General features: G+C 40.8%; 1 protein-coding gene across 1 annotated transcript; it reads right to left on the bottom strand.

Moving 5' to 3' along the window:
- Positions 1 to 12,582: 12,582 nt before the first annotated feature.
- Positions 12,583 to 13,997, bottom strand: LOC122043508 (aspartic proteinase CDR1-like). Its single transcript, XM_042604141.1, has 2 exons — positions 13,777 to 13,997; positions 12,583 to 13,690 (listed from the first exon to the last, which is right to left on the bottom strand). Exons 1-2 carry the CDS (start codon positions 13,995 to 13,997, stop codon positions 12,583 to 12,585), a joined length of 1,329 nt encoding a protein of 442 aa, XP_042460075.1.
- Between the last annotated feature and the right edge of the window lie 5,883 nt (positions 13,998 to 19,880).

The raw sequence follows: 19,880 nt of genomic DNA, 5'->3' as shown, positions 1-19,880 counted from the left end.
GGGATTGATGTTAATCTCAAATAGAGTTAAATAAGGTTATAGTATAGTTGAGTTATATCCGATTACTTATAAAAGGAAATAAGTTTTGGGATTTTAGAAAACCTAACTTCTCCTCTCTAAATTCCTCTTCGCCTTCTCCCTCGCGATGACGCAAGTACTCTCGGCGGAAACCAGGAGCAGCTAGGGTTGGAGATTCCGACGCCGGCGAAGCTTCCCTCCAACCGTCCTTCATCCACGGTGGCTGTTCCCGACGGAGAGAAGCCCGAGAGCTCCGAGAACACGCCGGAGAAGCTTCGCCCGAACCCTAAAAGCCTCCTTCCTTCCTTCTCGGTTGTAAGTACAGGAAAACCCTAGGTAAGTACTACTCACCTGCGGTAGGAGTTGCTCCGAGCTTTGGTTTGTTTCCTTGCTTGCGGATTTTGCTGTGCCGAGTAAAGTTTTATGCTAGAGCCATGCTTCCCTTGTTTTGTCTGTTAAGCCGAATAATCATACTTATTTGTATGAGAGTTTCAAGTTTTGTGATTGAGATGCCTCCATTATGATGACCCGAACAGCTCTTTGATTTCCAGCAAGTGGTTTCCTTTCCGATCCCTGCGGATGGGCATAAACGACCCTAAGTCTTTAACATTTCAAGTTAGGTAAGTCAGATTAATTGGTAGGCATGATCAGTAGGGTAGTCAAGTGGAATCAAAATTTAGTTTTGATGCTATTCTCAAACACGAACAGCCCTATTCCTTTCCAGCAGTGATATTCTGAATTTCCTTGCTTATTTGGATTAGTACCAATAGCCACATCACAAGGATTCGGGATTTGTTTGTCTTGCTACCTTGTCTAGCATTCCTGTATTCATTCTAGTAGATTTCAGTAGCTTGTTAAATCTTTGATTTCAAAATTAGTAAACCTACTGTTTAGACTATAGTTTTATTTATTTTTGACATGCTGTGGTGTTCCCGGCTGTAGCGAACTGAAGGATTGTGTTTTTGACTATAGTTCAGTAGGCCTTGCTATGTGATCAGCTTCATGTTTGTATTTCATTGCTATAGATTTGAGCAGTTCCTTTGTTTTGATACATATGCATATATTGTGTTAGTTAGCTTTAATAGCTCTTTAATCTAAAGCATGTGGTGATCGTTTTTACCTTATTTACAACATGTTTAGTAAGTCCAAGTTAGCTTTCTTTTGTTCTATTTTATAGCATGTTTAGTAAGTCTGAATTAGCTTTCTTTTGCTTTATTTATAGCATGATTAGAATCATCCCATACTTGATTTTACAGCATGTTTAGAAGCACTAAAATAGCATCCTTTGCCATGTTTTCACCGTATGATTCAAAGGCTTTAAATTGCTTTCTTTAGTTTAGCTTATAGCATGATCAGTAAGCTTTAAGTTACTTGTTTTATTCTGTTATATAGCATGGTTAGTTGATTATATACCCATACTTGTTAAGTATATTTAAGGGACTCCCACAATCTTTAATAAAAGATAATAAGAAAGATAACAAGTAAGTCAAGCAAGAGGCTAGTACCCGACATCCAAGAGCTTGTCGTTAAACAAATCCAGGTGACCATTTCCGAGGTCTTGGCCCTGGTAGACCGAGGTCTGCTCTTTTAGGATTGGTGGCTCGCAACCCCAACCTATTAGGGAACGCGCATGAGATGGTACTAAGCCTGGGCCCAAGAAAAGAAAACCAAAGTAAAGAAAAGTAAAGAAGTAAAGAAAGAAAAGTTAAGAAAGAAAGAAAGAAGAAGTGAGTGAAAGATAGGAATTAAAAGGTTAATTTCTAACACAAGGATATAAGAAATGAAACAAGTTACATGCTTAGAATAAATAAGAATGGTTAGTTTCTTTAATTCTAAGTTTACATAGTTAGTTTCTTGTTATTCTGCTTGATACTGAGTATGATTTGTATCTAGTTCATTTTCTGTATACCATGAGCATATGCAGATAGTTTTAGTATTTCAGTTTCAGTACTTATGCATTTCATTTATGCATTTCGAGTTTTGTGAGATAGATTAGTACTTACTAAGCGTTTTCGCTTATAGATCTTGTTTTCTTTCCTCCTACTGCAAATAAAGGAAAAGCTAAGATATGAAGGGAGGCGACAGGGTGGTGGTGATGATGGATGTGTGTGGTGGCTGAACTATGGAGGGATCCAGAGGGGACTAGCAAGATTTGTTCATTTATAGTTTATGTCTAGTTCATTTTCCTTATTTCCATTATGAAACCATGAGTTTATGCTTGAGTTTGAAGTGCATTGTAGCTTGTTATGCTTTGTTCTGAGAGTTTTGAGTTTAATTCTTATTGCTAGTTTAGTTTTTGATTAGAATATGATTTATTAATGCGTGGTTGTGAAGAATATTGTGATCCAGCCGCATGTGGCTGTGTATATCTTTTATGTATTGTGGATTTGGTCACCGGTACAGGGGAGACTCTGCCGAATTTTTCGATGGGAATCCCTCTGAACTGTGATAAAATCTACCTGACTCTAATTATAGAGTCAGTGCCACTAGGAGGGAAGTTATAGTTAGGTAACAATCTCCCTTAGAGAGTAGTGGTAAGAAAGGGGGGTTGTTGCACAATTTAAGCGGGTTGGGTTAGAATTTTATCAACCCAAGTCCACCGTGGGCCGACCCGCCTAGGCCCGCGACCCGCGCGGGTCGGCCCGCTCGGGCTTGGGTTGGCTCGCGGGTTGAAAAACACATGTAAGATGAGTTTTAGGCCAATTTATTATCTTTCTTTGTTATAATTTTAAAATAAAAATAGTACTTTTCATCCAACATAAGTACTCGTTTGTGTTCATTTATATTTAAAATACATGTTTATGTATACATTTAATTGTAGAAAAATTTTTCGAAGTAAAATGGTGAAGATATGAAATAGTTTTAAATTTTTTTAAAAAATTTTTGATGGGCCCGCGGGTTGGCCCGCCAAACCCGCAACCCGCCTTAGAATGGGTTGGGTTGGAAATTTCCCAACCCGCCAAGTTGGCGGGTTGGCCCGTCCCGCCCCGCCAAATGGTTAGCCCGTTACGGGCCGACCCACCCCGCCATGGGTTGGCCCATCTAACAGCTCTACCTCTCACCCACCTGACCAAATTTTGGGTGACCCAAACCTAGGAGTCAGAACTAGATCATCCTATAGAAACCTTAGTCAGATTGCCCTTATTTCTAAAATCGAACCTAAGACTATAGAAGAAGCCCTACCTGACCCAGACTGGATCATTGCAATGCAGGAAGAATTAGCATAATTTGAGAGAAACCAAGTCTGGGACCTTGTACCTAAACCCATAGATAAATCAATAATAGACACCAAATGGGTTTTTAGGAACAAGTTGGATGATCACGGTGATATAATAAGAAACAAAGCTAGGGTAGTAGCCAAAGGGTTTAGTCAAGTCGAAGGCTTAGACTATGATGAAACCTATGCTTCGGTAGCTAAACTCGAGTCCATTAGGATGTTATTAGCCTATGCAGCAAATAAAGGGTTTAAGTTATACCAAATGAATGTTAAGTCAGCCTTCTTAAATAAGTTTATCAAGGAAGAGGTCTACGTAAGCCAACCTCCAGGATTTGAAGACTTAGACTACCCAAACCATGTATTTAAACTAAAAAATGTGTTATATGGACTAAAACAAGCCCCTAGAGCATGGTATGAAAGATTATCTAATTACTTAATATCCAAAGACTTTAACCAAGGACAAATAGATCCGACCTTGTTCGTAAAAACTATAGAAAAAGATATCTTTATAGCCCAAATCTATGTTGACGACATAATTTTTGGCTCAACTAACTCAAAATTTTTAAAAGAATTTGTTAAATTAATGGAAAGTGAATTTGAAATGAGTATGGTTGGGGAACTCAATTTTTTCTTAGGCTTACAAATAAAACAACCCAAAGATGGAATCTACATTTTTCAAACTAAATACGCTAAGGAGTTAATTAAAAAATTCTGCATGGAAAATTCAAAAATTATAAATACTCCAATGGCAACCAACATCAACATTGACTCTGACCCTGAAGGAAAATCAGTAGATCCAAAATACTATAGGAGTGCCATAGGTAGCTTACTTTACCTAACTGCAAGCCGACCCGACATATTGTTTGCAGTAGGTATGTGCACAAGATACCAATCCTGTGCAAAAGAGTCACACCTAACATATATTAAAAGAATACTTAGGTATATTAAAGGAACTCTAAATGTAGGACTTTGGTACCCAAGAACTTGCACCTTTGACCTTTATGGCTAGTCTGATTCGGACTATGCCGGGTGCAAATTAGATAGAAAAAGTACAAGTGGTAGCTGCCAGATTCTAGGTCAGTGCCTAGTAAGTTGGTCCAGCAGAAAACAACATTGTGTTGCTTTATCCACTACAGAAGTTGAGTACATAGCTCTAGGAGAATGTACATCTCAACTGTTGTGGATGATGCATACGTTAAAAGACTATCAATTAGAATATAAAAATACAAAAATCTTTATTGATAATATCAGCTCAATTAATCTGACAAAAAATCCTATTCACCATTCTAGAACTAAACACATAGAGGTAAAACACCACTTTGTAAGGGATCACGTAGCTAAGGTGAAATTGCACTCAACCATGTTGAGTCCAAATCAAACCTAGCTGACATCTTTACAAAACCCTTACCTGAACTTGAGTTCAGTACACTTAGAAGGCAAATAGGAATGTGTTGGATAGAGTAGGTGTCTCATCTTGTTATCTTGTCTCTTTTCAACTTCTAGGAAAAATAATTTTCAAAATTCCAAATTTTTTTAGACTTTTCAAAAGTTGGACTTTGCCTAAGCTTACCCCCTAGAAATCATGTTCCCCTAGACTCAAACCAGAGCATCTCACAAATACTTAGGTATACCTTGATAGTGGTTGAAAAACATAGAACGGCGTGAGATGCATAGGGTACAGTCTGAACTCAAGAATGCTTATATTTGTGCATCAATATAAGTCTGGGCGTTAAACACGCAATATACATTAATCAAGTCAAGTCTTCCAGCTCTAGTCAAATCTATCTGGACCAAATTGACTTAATTTGACTAACCATGTGAAAGCTGTTGCCCTGTAGGCAATCAGCAAGTAGCTAAAGGTTAGACAGTTGGTGAAGGAGACTCAGTTTTCTGGTTAAGAATGTTTTGATCTTTAGGGTTCTGATACCTCTTAAAGTCAACCTATTAAACTTGACTCATGCTTGGACTTAAGGACCAACTGAACCAAATTTTTTAGCTACTTTGCTCCCTCCCAGCCGTAAAATTTAATAAGTATTGTCTAAAATTAAGTACCATTCTTTATTTTCAAAATTTTAAAACTTAGCTTACTTTGAATTCTAACTTTGTAAATTCCAAAGTAAAGCACAGTTTTGCAAAATTCAAAAATCTTGTTTAATCAGATGTCTATTTTTTTTTTTTGCTTAGTTTTTTTGATATATGGCAAAGGGGGAGAATAGCAAATTCAAAAGTAGCAAATAGCAAATTCAAAATACTTCAAACTTATAATAATGAGTATTAAAGGGGGAGCAATAGTTAAGGGGGAGCCTATACTTTAAATTCATAGAATTTAACCTTAGCAAAAATTTACCTTAGCAAAATTGCTAAACTTGTGTTAAATGTGTTAATCTATTCGTTTGTGATATCTGTTTACTTGACTTTGAATTCGAGTTGCCATAATCAAAAAGGGGGAGATTGTTGGTGCGGGAAGCATCCGACGATCGAACTTGTGTTTTGATAATGGCAAAGGATTCAAAGTTAAGGTGTCCTTGTGATCTAACAAGTTTGCTTGAGCATTTCAGGAAAGTTCTAGCTGCGGTTAGGCAAAAGAAAAACCCTAGGGGGTGGTAACCCTATGCGGAAAGTCTTGGCAGGTCGATGGCTTCAGGCAAAAGTCCTAGGGGGTGGTAACCCTAGGTGGAAAGTCCTGGTGTCATGAACCAGGTGAAAGACTGGACTAGCCGGGAAGCGGATGTCCAGCAGAAAGTCCGGAAGCGTCGAGTGCTGAGCAAAAGTCCAGTCGATCTGGAGGATCGCACTGGCAACAGGTAAATCTCCTGAGTGGAGTAGGTGAGGACGCGTTCCCCGTAGAGGGAACAGTAGGCGTCGGGTCGACCTAGGGTTTCTGGTTGGAAATCCGAAGTCAGACCCGGACAGTCCGGAGACTGTCATAATATTCTTTATCATATTAATGCTGCTGTTTATGCTAACTCTGTGTTGCAGGATATTGTTTGGACTAACATGTTTTGCAGGTACAAAATAATGAAGTTTTCCCTCGGATGAACAGTGTCCGAGGCGCCTCCATGGAGCTTGGAGGCGCCTCGGGTGCAAAAGCTGACCTGGCTGCGAAGCATCCATGGAGGCGCCTTGAAGGGAGTATAATGTGCCTTGGAAGGCGCCTTGAGCAGGGTATAAGTCGCCTCAGGGAGATGAACTTCGACCAGTTCAAGTTTGATCCACGCGGAAGACTCGGCAGCATGGAGGCGCTTTGAACAATCTTCAAGGCTCTTTGAACACCCTTTATAAGGGGTTTCAACCAGCACTTCAGATCATCAAGTTCCAGGCTTTCTTTCTTCAACGTGCTGCTAACAAAACCATTCCGAAGTGCTGCTGCAAAATTCCGACGACCCGGAGCTCTGTTTTTCTCTTCTTTAAGTTGTCGGTACAAAGTTATTTTAATACTTTCATTGTAATTTGTAATTCTTATCGAGCTTATAGTTGTTGCCCATCGGAAGTGATCAAGGATCGTGGGCCTTCGAGTAGGAGTCGCCTTAAGCTCCGAACGAAGTAAATCCCTTTGTGTCTTTGTGTTTATTTTATTCCGCTGCGTTTTAATTACTCCGATAGTTTTCCGATAATCGAACAAAATAGCCACGAGCGCTATTCACCCCCCCTGTCACGCCCCAGAGGAGTACATGCCAGACAAAAATTCGACAGCATCTCCCCTGTATGAGTGACAATCTGAAACAGTTCTACATACGAAATATACCTCATCCATATTTGGCTGGGATTTATACACAACCACGCAATTTATATCATCAGCCCACTCGGTTGGAACAAAACAAACACAACCACGCAGTTTAATAAGCCTACACGGTTGAAAGTAAACACACAACAGCGTAAATACAGCGGAAAAACACAAAACAATATGAACGTAAGACCAACAACGACACTAACAAAAAATACCTGAAATCACCAGAGTTGACTCCAAAGTTCACATCGACTTATTGAAAAGCACAAATACACAAAATCAACATACCACCCAAACGATAACAAAACCCCAAAAAAAAACTATTCTCGAGTGTGACGTAGGACCCAGGACTGGCGGCCGGCATCTCTCCAAGCATCCATGACTCATCTACCTGTTACCTGGCGAAAGGAAACCATTTTATGGGGTGGTGAGTATTGGAACTCAGTGGGTAAAGATAAGATAGTGCATGAACATAATATACAGATAGAAAGTGCCAAAAGTATATAGTCTCATAAGAGGAAATAGCAGATACTAAAATAAAATCAAAAACAAATACTCATACCTGAAATCATATCTTAGGCTAGGTATAGTAGGTTAGAACGGGTACTAATCTGCTACAGTACTGCTTATAACTACAGAGGTAATAAGCAAGGTATGTACAAATTTCCAATGACTAAACATCGACAACGAGAATATATCTCAACACAAGCATATCAGCATAATCAACCAACAGCAGTAAGTAAGCAATAACAGCATATATAAACAATAGCCAAATCAAGTATAATAACAAACAGCGTATGCACGGATGGTCACTTCTGCCCAACTCTCTGCACCATGACCCCTGTATGATCGAGAGGCCGGGTCAGTGACAGACTGTACACCATTCCAGCTACCACTCACACGAATGGCCGAGGGGACAGTTGCATAGTAGCTAACTAGCTACATCTGCGACGGGGTCCCTGCTGCTCGTACTCCATCTACCACTCACACGAGTGGCCGAGTGCGGCACGACAGGACAAGCGGCATCAACTCCAGCTACCACTCTCTCGAGTGGCCGAGGATGCGGCATGCATGCAATGACATGATGCGAACAATGCAACAGTCATCATATATATATAAGTAGAAAAGGTATGCTACATGAAGCGAGCATGCTCAATATAGTACATAAACAAGCAACAGTCAAAACATACAAACATGGTATCTAGTATCTGCTACTGATCATGGACAACAACAAGAGACTGTATGGATATAAAAACGAGTAACTCAAAGATTTTGAGTGGAAGTATCAAGTACAGGAAAGTAAGAGTGGAGTCAAGGTAAACAGTCCTTATCCAAAATAATTCATGCACTAAGGTCAAAGTACTAAAAGAAACAACGCAAGAAGTATCCGCCTTTATATGTAGATCGTGTCAACCGTCTTCAATCAATGCCCTGCAAATCACGTGATGTACAATTTAGCTAATTTCATAACGACACTAGTTAAACCGGAACTCAACTTAATTAGGGAAAAATCCTAATCCAATTGTGGACCTCGATTCACCCAAATCTATCAAAATTCAAACATCGATACTCATAGAAGAATTCATACACAAGCTCATTCCTAATAGATCGGAAACCACAAAACCACGGCAAAGAACCCTCCGACTGACAATCCAAACCCGTTACCGAAATCATAGAGAAATCGAACAATAAAAAATGCACAGTAACAACCAAGAACATCACATAAAAACAAAGAAAACCTAAATCAGTCAAGAACTTCACAGAACGAGTCAATCGGAGCTCATAGAAGACCATCCAACATCCTAGTTTCTAATCCCCTACCTCACAAATCTCCCAAGTTCATAAGGAAGTGTACTTGCCGGATTAGTTAGGGCATACCTCCACGTGAGGAAGAGGGGTCGGTTGCCTTGGCTCGGCGGCTGGTGCCCGCGTGAGGAGGAGGGTTGCTAGCTGCTGTGGTGTTTGCGCGCGAGGAGAGGAAGAGGCTCGGCTGTGGCTCGGGAGAGAAAAGAGGTCGGCGGTGGGGGCTGCGATGGCACGGCGCACAGCGCCGCCGGCGCGTTGCGAGTGTGAGAGGGAGGGAGGAGAGAAGGAGGAGTAAGGGGCGGCGTCGGGCTTAGGGCACGGGGGAAGGCGAAGGAGTTTCGGCGCAAGGGATTAGGGAAGAGTATGAAACTTAGGCTTTAATAGAAAACCTAGGCCTATTAATCAAATCAACTCCCTATTAAATAGGTATTCCAAACATACCTTTTCCAAAGCCTAAAATTTTATCCCCTCAAAATATGTCCTACAGGCTCCGATTAAATCCCCGAAAATTCCTAATAATTTCGTTAAAATTATTCGTCCATTAAACCTTAATATTTAATTATTATTTGGACACCGTATTTTACATTCTCCCCCACTAATAAAAATTTGGTCCCCAAATTTACGACCTAAATGCGTTAAACAACAAATGACATGTTTTATAGCCATCCAATCTAAGCTTAGGATGAGGGTGGGGTGTTACACCCCCTCTAGCGCTTCTCGATCCAACATGTACTCAAGGTAAAATTCTATGTGTTTAGGATTTGCTGTAGCAGCACTGTAGCGACACTGTTGAGACACTGCAGCAGCGCTGTAGTAGTCGACTGGCCACTGTAGCAGTCGATTGATACACTGTAGCAGTCGACTAGTACACTGTAGCAGTCGACTGGTACACTGTAGCAGTCGACTGGTAGCCGATCGTTGAGTAACGGTCGGCTTCACTTAAAGGACCAGTCGACTGATGCATACACCAGTTGACTGGTAGCGGGAAAACAGCTTAGTATTTTCCTCTTGAGCTCTATTTAATAGAACTCGGGGTGCTTGGGCATGGTTGATGAAATAGACTTAGTTAAAGCCTATTAGAGTCTCCCAAGCCTTCGTGTGATCGGTGTGCTTGTATTCAAGTGCTTGTGGCGAGATTTCTCCACCGACAAGGAGCTTGAGCTAGCCGGAGGTTTTCCGGGGAGTCATCCACCGACGGATCAGGATCATCCACCTTACGGACAGCCGTGGAGTAGGAGCTTTATCTCCGAACCACGTTAAATCAACGTGTTATGTTTGCTTTCTCTTGTTAGTATTTGTTTTTGTATTTTCGCTATGAACTAACATTATAGGAAGCAATCGATTTGGGTGAGACGCTATTCACCCCCCTCTAGCGGACGTCAAGGTCCAAATACTCCATGACCCACTTGGACTTCCTTCCACCAGATGTCCGGTCACCCTTGACCCATCTGGATTTTCTCGTGCCTGGCTTTACTCACCAGGTCTTTCCACTGCCCGGCTTCACTCATCGAAACTTTCCCCTGCCTGGCTTTACTCACCAGGACTTTCACTCTGCCTAGCTTCACTCACTAGGACTTTCACCTAGCTTCACTCACTAGGGCTTTTACCTGGCTTCACTCACCAGGATTTTCCACTGCCGACTTCACTCACCAGGACTTTCACCTGTCTGGCTTCACTCACCAGGACTTTCACCTAGCTTCACTCACTAAGATTTCTCTTCTACCTAGCTTCACTCACTAGGTCTTTCACTTGGCTTCACTCACCAGGATTTTCTTTTTCTGCCTAGTTTCACTCACTAGGACTTCCCAGTCAAGTATCCTGTCAACCTTGACCTACTTGACTCTTCTTCATACTCAGACCGGTCAAACCCTAACCAGAGGGGAATTGCTCCAGCAATCTCCCCAATCGGATGATTGCACCTGCAATCTCCACGTATTGTCTGTATTGTTAAACATCGAAATTCAAACATAAAGACCCAAGCTTGAGCCAACTCAAGCTTATTCAACCAGGTCAACCTTGACCTAGGGATATTGCACCAACAATACTTAAAATTATTTATCTTAAACACAATAACCCAAAAGGAAAGTCTGAACTCTAAAGGAAAATCTTATTAGTTTAAACTCATTATAATCCAACCTCTAAATTTTAAAATCTTAAACCGTAAATACATATAATATACTTGTGAGCATCTAAAATTTTTAATTTGGAGTACTATAAACCAAAAGGGAAGCCTGAACCCTAAAGGAAAAATCTTATTAACTCAAACCTGTTATAATCCAATTCCTAAATCATAAAAATTTGAATCCTAAATACATATAATATACTCCAAAATAAAACAAATTTTTTTTTTAAAATAAACTAAATGCGTCTAGGTGCCTAAACGATGTCAACCGCCCTGAGTCCAGTTTGGACCAGTCCGTATGTAAAGATCCACAGTATATCAAATTTGTATATATATACATGTCGTATACTTTGTCCACACTAAAAATTTTTAATTTGACATTTTTATTATATTTAATACTATACGTAATTTCTAAATTCTATTGGTAAAATCCTAAATAATTTAACCACAAGTGAAATAAAAAAATAATTAAAAAAAACAAAAGAAAAAGAAAAAGAAAAAAATGTTGCTGTCTTTAGGAGATCAGCGCCTCGCTCTCTCTGATTAGCTAAGGTCGATCGGGCAAACTCACAAGAGGCCAACGCTGTAATTTGCTAGTTGACTTTAAAGCTCCATTTCCTCTTGAGATACTATCACAGCCCATTTAGGGCTCCTGAGAACATGGGCTATCTATGTTGGGTCTATCTTCTAACTAACAGCCCAACATGCCTCCCGTCTGTGAGCCCATTTCACTATTAATATAACATGTAAATTTGTAAGAGAGTCAAAAGATCATATCTATGTATAAATATACAATATACCCTCTCCATACTTATGATGTGACTACTAGATAGATACGATAGAAGAGATGATGTCTTATTTAATGTGAAAATTGTAAGAGACATTATAAAAGGTAATGTTTTGAAAATCGGATCGACCACTGAATCGGTGAGATGACCAGGTCGAGGTTTTTAAGATTTGATCGGTCGTGTATATATATATATAAATTATGCTTTAATCCTGATCGAACATTTTGATCGATTTCGAACGATTTTGACTGATTTTAAATTGTTTTGACTGATTTTTTAAAAAAATTTTTGGCTTTAATGGTTGACCGGACCAGATCAAGAGTCGATTCACGGTTCAACCGGTCGGACCGGCCAATCCGGTCCAATTTTCTTAACACTGATTAAAGGAGGTCATTCTCCGCTAATACAAGTATGCATAATCTCTTACTTTCTTCCATTTACGCCACTAATTGCTCTCTTAATTTTTGACTCATGTTCGAAGCAGCTGTGCCAAAGACCCACCTCTAATAATATTTATAGATAATTCCCAGAGTTATTAAGCGGAAATTTTATTACCAATCAACTCCTTTGTCAATTCGCCGGTGGTCCACGACTCACTGTGATTAAGGCATTTGGATGAGTGTAATCGTTTTGCCATAAATTGCCAAATTTTTTGAAAATTGGAGAGCGATCTAAAAATTCTCATGAAAATGGGAGCAATTTTTACTAAATTTAGCAAAGACATTTATTCACCAGTCACCGGTGGTCCACAGCTTGCTCACCACGATAAGAGCTAGCGTTTGGATGAATGTAATCATTTTTTCCTCGAATTGTCATTTTTAAAAAAAAATAAAATTGAAGAGCGATCTAAAAATTCTCATGAAAACGGGAGCATATTTTACTAAATTTAGTAAAGATATGAACCCTAAAGCTGAGCGCAATCGGCGCTAACGAAAGTCACTGCCGGGATATCAAGATCGTACCCAACGTGTAAATTTTGCTGAGCCAAGTTCCCAAATATCGGCAAGCCAGAGCCAGAATTCGCCACCGCGAGGCAAACCACGTTTCCACCGAAGGAAAGTTCATCCATGAAGATGATTGTCGGGCTCAGCCTCAACGAGGCCTCTCCCGCGAACTTGAACGTGATAAATGGTAACTTCTGCCTATCGGACTCGCCGGTCACCGTGAAGCACAGCGGCATAACGCCTTCCGGATCAGTTGCCTTGGGCAGGCTGACCACCTTGGACACCTGCTCCACCAAACTCGATAGCACGCCGGTGGGCAAGTAGTTTAGGGTCGTGCTGGAGTCGATGATCATGTTGCCTGTCTTTAATCCAGGGGCGGAAGGTGGGACTGGGACCGAGCCGGCACCGTCGACTATGATCTCTTCTAGCCGGAGGACGAAGAAGGAATCTTCCACCGTCATCGGGGTGGTGACCGTGCTTCCGGCGACCACGCCGGCGGAGCCGAAGATGACTTTGCTGCTGGCCTGCGTGTCTGACTTGGGAACCAGACAATAAGAGAAGTATTTCTTATCGAGAGAGGGAACGATCTGTGAGACGAGAGAGGCGGGACCACCACCGAGCCCTGCCATACCGGCGGCGCGGCTGCTGAAGGAGCCGCTGCTCTGGGAGTTGCAGCCGAAGGCGATATTGGAGAAGACGAGCGGAGACCCCGCGGAGGAGTCGAAAGTGAGGTCCTCGGTGGCGATGACGCCATCAATATTTGACCCGTCTTGGTAGGCATAATGGTATTCACAGGAGATGCCTTCGCCGCAAGAGCTGCCGGAGAAGGCCTTGCAAAGGTTGGAGGTGCAGGGGAGCGTCCGGTAGGAGGAGGACTTGCGCGGATCGAATAACGGCGCCGTCTGCCTGTAGCACTTGGTGCAGGGGACGCAGTTCGCCCAGGTGAGATCGCTGCCGGTGCCAACGACGGCCAGGATGGACAACGGCGGCGTGCCGACACGAAGCTCCATCAGATACTCGAACGTGTCGGGGAACAACCGAGAGACCGCGTCGGATGGCTCGATGACACTGCAACCCAACAATTATTATTCAAAATTATTTTGTTTTTAATTTAAAAATAAATAAATAAAAATTGAAAACCAAAAAAATTATACCTTTTTCTCTGCACACGTGCAGCAATCTGGCGGGCTTGATGGGCGGATCGATAGATTGAGGCACGTGCGCGATCTACTGACGTGGCAGAGTGATTGTAGAATGGAGATTTAGGGGAGTCGCGATGAATAAGCTCGATGCTAAAACTTGCGGCTGTCGCCGCCGTCGCCGTTGTCATTGCGGCCGCCGCCAAAGAGAGGGCAAGTAAAATCACGATCGTCATGTTTCCTATCGAGGAAACCAAAGAGTGACTAGGAAAGAAAGAGTGTGCGACGTCGTCTTACTTGGTAAGGTTAAAGAATTTATAATCGAGGTTTCTATGTTTATTTGGAAGGAAATTTATCGTAAAAAGAAATATTAATGACATTTTAATGATATAGTATATAAGTCAATGCAACGTAATTTCGGCTACATTCCATTTTTCAACTTTTACAAAAATTCATTTAAATGCAAAGAGAATAAAAATACAAAAACATTTCTTCCATTATATATATAAAAGTTGTTTGTTGCATAAACTAGACTTTTTTTCTTAGATATAAAAAATATTATAATTTATATAGTTAGTGGTAATTTGAACAAATTGATAATTGAAAAAAAATAATGTATAAAAATAGGAAGTAATTAAGAGAATTTATTTTAGACTTGGATAAATGATAATTTGAAAAGGAAGGCTCAATATGATAATTAGGGAATTAATTATATGTTTGCAAACATTAGTTAAATATTCACTTCTAATTTTATGAAAATGGAAAAAAAAGAAAAAGAATAAAAGTTGTCTTATCAAATAGATCTAAATCTTTCACATTTTCCTTACAAATCATAGAACAAGAAAAAAAATTAATTTTGCTAAATATTTACTCTTCCATTTAAAGAAAATGATTTCATTTAACGGTGAATCATATATAATTAGATAGTTAATTAATGCATTCATATTAATAAAATATTTAACATTATTATTGATCTTATTTGAAATCTTGGGAGATGACACACTGCATCCGATAGGCAATTTATCTATAGATGTATTTTTTTTATAGTTTTCCTCTCGTCATTATTGAAGTTTGTTAAAGTAATATGTTGTCATCATCATTTAGCTTAGCAGGAACATGATAACTTAAAGAAGACTACGAAAAATATTTCCTGACAAGCTTTGCTGAGTTGTTATGATGTTGTTGAATGTTGTCTGTTAAATATATCTCGGTCGATCATTAAGGTCGGCCGTATTTACGCTTCCTTTTATATGATTCTACTCCGTCGGATGTCAAATGTTGTATAAACTGTTGATGCAGGTTGCATTAATAATCTAATTTTGATGTATGAGAAATAAGTTAAAGTTAGATGTCATGTTTGTCTAACTTTTCTACCAAGTGTGTAGGAGTTGATTTGTCTGAAGGACTTGACACCAGATTGAAATTCAGCTAGGTCTGTGGGACCCGATAATTGGTGGGAAGTCCAGATAGGTCCGCGGGACCCGATATCTGGTGAGAAGTATGGTTGGGTTCGCAGGACCTGACAACCAGTCGAAGTCCAGTTGGGTCTCTAGACCTGACAACTGGCAGGAAGACCTGGTGGGTCAATAGCAAGTCAAGTGATTGCAAAGGGTAAGTAAGGTAAGTCATTGGAGGAGAGAGATCTGGTGAGGACGCGTTCCTCGTTGAGGGAATTGTAGGCGTTGATCCAACTTAGCTCCATTTGGGAAGTCTAAGTTGAGATCTTGACTAGATTCTGGTCTCAGGGATATAGGATCTAATTATTACTCTTGTTTTATCATTTTGCACTAACTCTATTTTGCAGGGTTAATATACTTTCTACTTTGCCTGGACTAACCCTTTTTTGTAGGGAAGAAAAAATATTGCTGAAGAAAAGGGCAGCCTTGGTGCACGGAGGTGGTCCAGGTGCCTAGACCTATTTTGCCCAAGCGGGGCGAAGGCGCCTAGGCGGTCCAGGCTCCCAGAGTCGGTCCAAGCTCCCGAACTTGAAATTTCATCCATAAGTTGATGTGGAGCGCGTCGATTGGTCGAGACACGTGGTCTAGGCGCCCGGAGGAGTTTCAAGCGCCCGAAGTGAACCTATATAAGGGCCCTCGACCCGGAGCTTCAGAACAACAACTACTACAAGCTTTCTACTTGCTCGGTGCTCCGAAAAGGCTCCCGTAATATTGTTACACTCCACTAACAATCGGCGACACGTTGTTTCTCTTTTTCTATTGTTGGTATTTCTACTTTTAGTTCCTATACTTGATGTGTAATTATTCAAACTAATAGTGAATTGTCCAACGAAAGCACTAAATGAGTGCGGACCTTGGAGAAGGAGTTGACGAAGGCTCCGAACCAAGTAAAACTTGGTCTTATTAGCGTTGTAATTCTTTCCGCTGTATACTCTATTTAGTTTTAATTTTCGACAATTGCTATTCACCCCCCCCTCCCTCTAGCGTTCTTTCCGATCCAACAAGTGGTATCAGAGTGAGTGCCGCTCTGAATTGGTGCAACCACCAATCAGGCAAGGGGTGATTTTTTCGTTTTCAATTTTGAGCTTTTTCGGGACAATCCAAATTGGTAAAGTTATCTCTTTTGGATAGATTTTTCATTGCAAACTGTTCTAAATTGCTGCAACACCAATTGAGTTTTTTTTTAAATTCATATTTTCTCCCACACTATTAATCCAAGACCAAGCCTTGAGACTTTTTTTTTTTCCTTTTATGTGTGCAAGGTTCCTCAATGGCCCAATCTGAAGGATACAACAATGTTTGCCCTCCCTCTTCAACAGGGATGATTTTCCTTACTGGTAAAAGTAGATGGAGATGTATTTAAAAATCGACATCGATTAGTGGTTCATCATCTGACGAGGGTATCGGGCGTTGATAGATGAAGGAACAAAGGTACCTATATTGGTGCGGGAAGCATCTGACGATCGAATCTAAGTTTTGATAATGGCAAAGGGTTCAAAGTTAAGGTCATTTGTTATCTAATGAGTTTGAATGAACTTGCAGGAAAGTCCTAAGTGTAGGACCGTTGGGCTGGCTAGAAAGGGGTTGAATAGCCCTGTAAAATCAAAAACAAAAGCAACCCTTCTCGAACTCTTAAACTAACATTTGTATAAAATTAGCTAAGCAGAAATACAAGAAAGAAACGAGGCACCGTGTTTGACTTGGTTACAACTGGGGAGGTTGTTAATCCAAGGAAAGTGATCGCACTAAAAACTCCTTCGGGTGGAGAAGCCTCTTACACCGGTGAAAGCACAAAAACAGAAGCTAAACTAGAACAGTGAGCGCACAAGTGTTTGGAATGCTAATTATTGAGTTGATGAAAAGCTTCTGGACCAAGGCTATATTTATAGCCTTGGTCGGGGCGCCTGGAAGGGTTCCGGGCGCCCTGGGGGGATAAAACTTTATCCCCCAACGTTCAGATCGCGTAAATCGCGATCCTAGTCAAAATCAGGGTCCGGGCGCTCGGAAGGGTTCCGGGCGCCCCGGACTGCTCCGGGCGCCCAGGAGCCCAAAGTCAACAGGCGTTGACTTTTTCGTCCGGGACCTCTTCTCTGGTTCAGTCCCGCCTCGGTCCGGTTCTTCTCCTCCGGATCCGCTCACTTGGGTGATCTCTGCCATCCGGAAAAGGGCTCACCCGAACCCAACTTCCGGTCTTCTCGAGCGGGCTTCCCTCCGGCTTCTAGTCCCTCGGAATTACCGTATGTTTCCTTCTCGTCCGCCGACGTACTCATCCGCAGTCTTCGTCCCTCAGACGCACCGCGTGCCGTCCTTCTCACTAGCTGCGTCTGTTGCTCCCCGAGCAATCTTCTGCTCCGGCTTTCGTCCCTCGGAACCAGCGCACGCTTCCTTCTCGTCTACCGGGGTACTCTTCCGTAGCACCTCGTCCCTCGGACTGTTGTCCTTCTCGCTAGCTGCGTCTTCCACTCGACTACCTGTGTTCCTAAGCTCCTGCACACCTAGACACAAGGTTAGAAACACACAGGACCTAACTTAACTTGTTGATCACACCAAAACAACCTTGGGGTTCCAACAATCTCCCCCTTTTTAGTGTGATCAACCCAAGTTAAGCTAGGGTAAAATAGACATTAAATAAAATTAAGTAAACTAACTTAATTTGCAATTTAAGTGCAAAAATAAAATGAGTTAATATTTTGGTCTACCTTCCCCTAGACTTATACTAATCCTTCTCCCCCTTTGATCACACAAAAAATGGGGTTTCAAGAAAAAAATCTAAGGGTTAAAAACTTAGAAAATATTGAAATAATTTGCGATAATTGGAAAAAATAAATAAAATTTTCCAAGGGAAATTAAAAAAAATCTAACTTAGGCATAAAAAAAACTTGAAGCAGAAATTTTCAATTTCATTATAACCTTTAACTAAAGATATCTTATGAGAATTTTTCTAAGTGTTAAAGAGAATTTTCAAAGAATTTCTAAGTAAAAAAAATTTTGAAAAAAATGTTTGAAAAAACTTTGACAGCATTAATTAATTCTAAATTTAATGCTTTGACAGAAAGTTAATTAAACATTTATTTCAATATTTTGGTTTCCAGGTCGTGGCGAGGCACTAGGCCTTCTTGGTTATTGGAGCAACAACCACTTCCTTAAACAAAGCCTCATAAAGAAATTCATTGTTTAATTTTCTCTCTTAAAGCGCTAATTTTAATTTTAAAATTTAGTTTAAGCATGATTTAGGAACCCAATATAGGTTCCAACCTACTGGATTAACTAAAAAGTTTTTAGGAACATATTTTCTTGAAATGTACCTAATTTGTCCAGGGTGATATTTAAAGTACCAATTTAAATTATTAAATCTTCTAACATTGGTTTTAGATGAACATGCATGGTTTCTCAAGTTATCTACCTGAATTTTCAAATCATCATTTTCAAGTTTCAATTTTTCATTTGCTAGTTTTAATTTATCTAATTCTTCTAAGGGACAAGACTTAGCTAGAATTACTTTTAAATTTTTATTTTCACTTTCTAATTTGCAGCAATCTTTTGTTAAAAGTTTAACAAACTTAAACATTTTATCGGGAGGAAGAGATCGTACCTGACTTACCTTGTCGATCTTGTTGTCCGTTTCTCCCCCTGAGCTGCTGCTTTCTTCCGACGTGTCTCCCCCTTCATCGATGCTCATTTCGGAAGAGCTTGAATCGCAGTCGTCGTCTTGATGACTCGCCATCAGTGCGAGTCCGGAGAAAGCTTCGACTTCCGATTCAGACGATGCATCGTCCCACGTCGCCTTTAGGGCCTTTCGCTTTTGGATAGGCTTCTTACCCTTCTCCTTGTCCTTGTTCTTCAGCTTGGGGCAGTTGTCCTTGACGTGCCCTTCTTCGTCGCAGTGGTAGTAGCGGATCGTTCTTCTCCTCTTTCCCTGTGGATGGTTAGTAGATCTGGATTTACAAAGTTTTTGAATCTTCTTACCATCATTACCATTTCCTCATCGTAGAGAGAGGATTCCGATTCTGGTTCGTCTCTCGAGGCTTTGAAGGCGACGTTGCTTTTAGGCTCCTTCATTCCTGCACATCTTGACTCATGCACTTCAAATGTTGAAAAGAATTCTTCTAATGAAATCTTTAGAAATGTAAAATGCATCTACTAATGATGTCCATTTGGTATTTCTAGGAAAGGAATTTAAAGCGTACCTGAGCGAATCTCGGTTACTTACCTTTTCTCCGAGATTCGAAAGTCCGATGATAATTTCTTTTATTCTTGAGTGGAGATGCGCGACTGACTCGTCTTCCCCAAGTCGCAGGTTGGTGAGCTGATTGCGAAGCAGATCTCTTCTGGCGAGCTTGGCTTCGGACGTTCCTTCGTGCAGCTCGAGGAACTTCTCCCAAAGTTCCTTTGCAGAGTTGTATTTATCGATCCTGTTGACTTCTTGAGGCAGAAGAACGCTTAGCAGATGGTACTATGCTTTGTCGTTCGCCACGAAGTCGGCCTGCTCCTTTTTTGTCCATTTATCTATTTCCTTGTCCTCTGGAGCTTGAAACCCAAGTTTTATTGTTAAAAATAATTCAATATCTGTTGTAAGAAATACCTGCATATGTTTTTTCCAAGTGGCAAAATCCCCTTCGAATTTTGGCGGGTGAATGCTTGGTCCGGCCATCTCGTTGCTTC

Source organism: Zingiber officinale, chromosome 2A, assembly GCF_018446385.1.
Source record: "Zingiber officinale cultivar Zhangliang chromosome 2A, Zo_v1.1, whole genome shotgun sequence".
NCBI lineage: Eukaryota > Viridiplantae > Streptophyta > Magnoliopsida > Zingiberales > Zingiberaceae > Zingiber > Zingiber officinale.
Note: the sequence above shows the minus strand (reverse complement) of the source record. Positions and strands in the feature narration are given on the sequence as shown.